The sequence below is a fragment of the Egretta garzetta genome, unplaced genomic scaffold (assembly GCF_000687185.1).
Source record: "Egretta garzetta isolate BGI_Z169 unplaced genomic scaffold, ASM68718v1 scaffold382, whole genome shotgun sequence".
NCBI lineage: Eukaryota > Metazoa > Chordata > Aves > Pelecaniformes > Ardeidae > Egretta > Egretta garzetta.
The window spans coordinates 52,631-53,825 of record NW_009258793.1 but is presented as its reverse complement, the minus strand read 5'-3'; the positions used below and the strand labels follow the sequence as shown (position 1 = coordinate 53,825).

Sequence of the window (1,195 nt, the reverse complement as noted above, 5' to 3'; positions counted from 1 at the left end):
GGGGTCCCCACCGCCTGGCGCTGCTCGTCCCCTTCCGGGAGCGCTTCGAGGAGCTGCTGGCCTTCGTGCCCTACATGCACCGCTTCCTGAGCAAGAAAAGGATCCGCCATCACATCTTCATCCTCAACCAGGTGGATCGTTTCAGGTAGTGTCTCCACTTGCCGCAGCGAGCAAAGGCGGCGAGGGGGCCATTCTCCAAAACTCTGTCCCCCAGTGAGCGCGGGGAGGGTCTCCCACTTGCTTCTGGTGGCCTGGGCAGTGGGGAGTCAGGGCTGGGGTGTGGTGTTCTCCCCAGATTTACTCACTCTAGAGCTTACAGAAGGACAAAACCATATTTTGCTTCTCTCTTCCTAAGCAAGGAGAGAATTATCTACCCCCAGATATTTCAGCTTTCTTCTCAGTGTCACAGGTCTATAGCAGCAAACATCTTGGGACGCCAAAATTCAAAGAAATACCGTGGGGTGTTCTGAAATGCCGTTGCTCACCCCTTGCTTGCTGTCCGGTACCTGCCCACAGCCCTGGTGGGTGCTGTGCAGCTCCCCAGGCGGCCTCCAGCAGGACAGGGTTTGCTGCAGCCCCTTGCTGTCTGCAGTGGCCAAACCCCTGCGTGTCACCATTGGGTTCAGTGTGTGCTGCCTGCGCAGGGAGAAGCAGGGGTGCAGTTTCAGGACAGGCAGCCATGGCACCTGGCTCTGTGAAGGCAGGGAATGCCGTGTTTGTGTGTGTCCCCGTTTGGGGACCGGTCGAACATTTAGCATTGAGGAGCACGGGACAGGGATGTGAAGGGACGGCAGCTGCTGTGTGTCAAGGCACTGAGAGTCCCTGGTCCCGTGGCAGGTTTAACAGGGCGTCCCTGATCAACGTGGGCTTCCTGGAGAGCGGCAATGACACCGACTACATCGCGATGCACGATGTCGATCGTGTGTCCCCGTTTGGGGACCGGTCGAACATTTAGCATTGAGGAGCACGGGACAGGGATGTGAAGGGACGGCAGCTGCTGTGTGTCAAGGCACTGAGAGTCCCTGGTCCCGTGGCAGGTTTAACAGGGCGTCCCTGATCAACGTGGGCTTCCTGGAGAGCGGCAATGACACCGACTACATCGCGATGCACGATGTCGATCTCCTGCCCCTCAACGAGCAGCTGGACTATGGCTACCCAGAGGCAGGGGCCCTTCCCCGCGGCACTCCTAATGCGA

At 58.7% G+C, this 1,195-nt stretch overlaps 1 protein-coding gene across 2 annotated transcripts in view; it reads left to right on the top strand.

Moving 5' to 3' along the window:
- Positions 1 to 6: 6 nt before the first annotated feature.
- The window catches only part of B4GALT7 (beta-1,4-galactosyltransferase 7), a 2,749-nt gene continuing 1,560 nt past the window's right edge, over positions 7 to 1,195 (top strand). The window contains exons 1-2 of one of the 2 annotated variants that reach the window (XM_009649583.2): positions 7 to 145; positions 1,038 to 1,191. In XM_009649583.2, coding sequence (XP_009647878.2) covers positions 75 to 145; positions 1,038 to 1,191 — 225 coding nt within the window. In that variant the 5' untranslated portion in view covers positions 7 to 74. Of the gene's footprint in view, positions 146 to 1,035; positions 1,192 to 1,195 lie in introns of those variants that run through there. The other variant, XM_035889297.1, reaches the window with a different exon arrangement.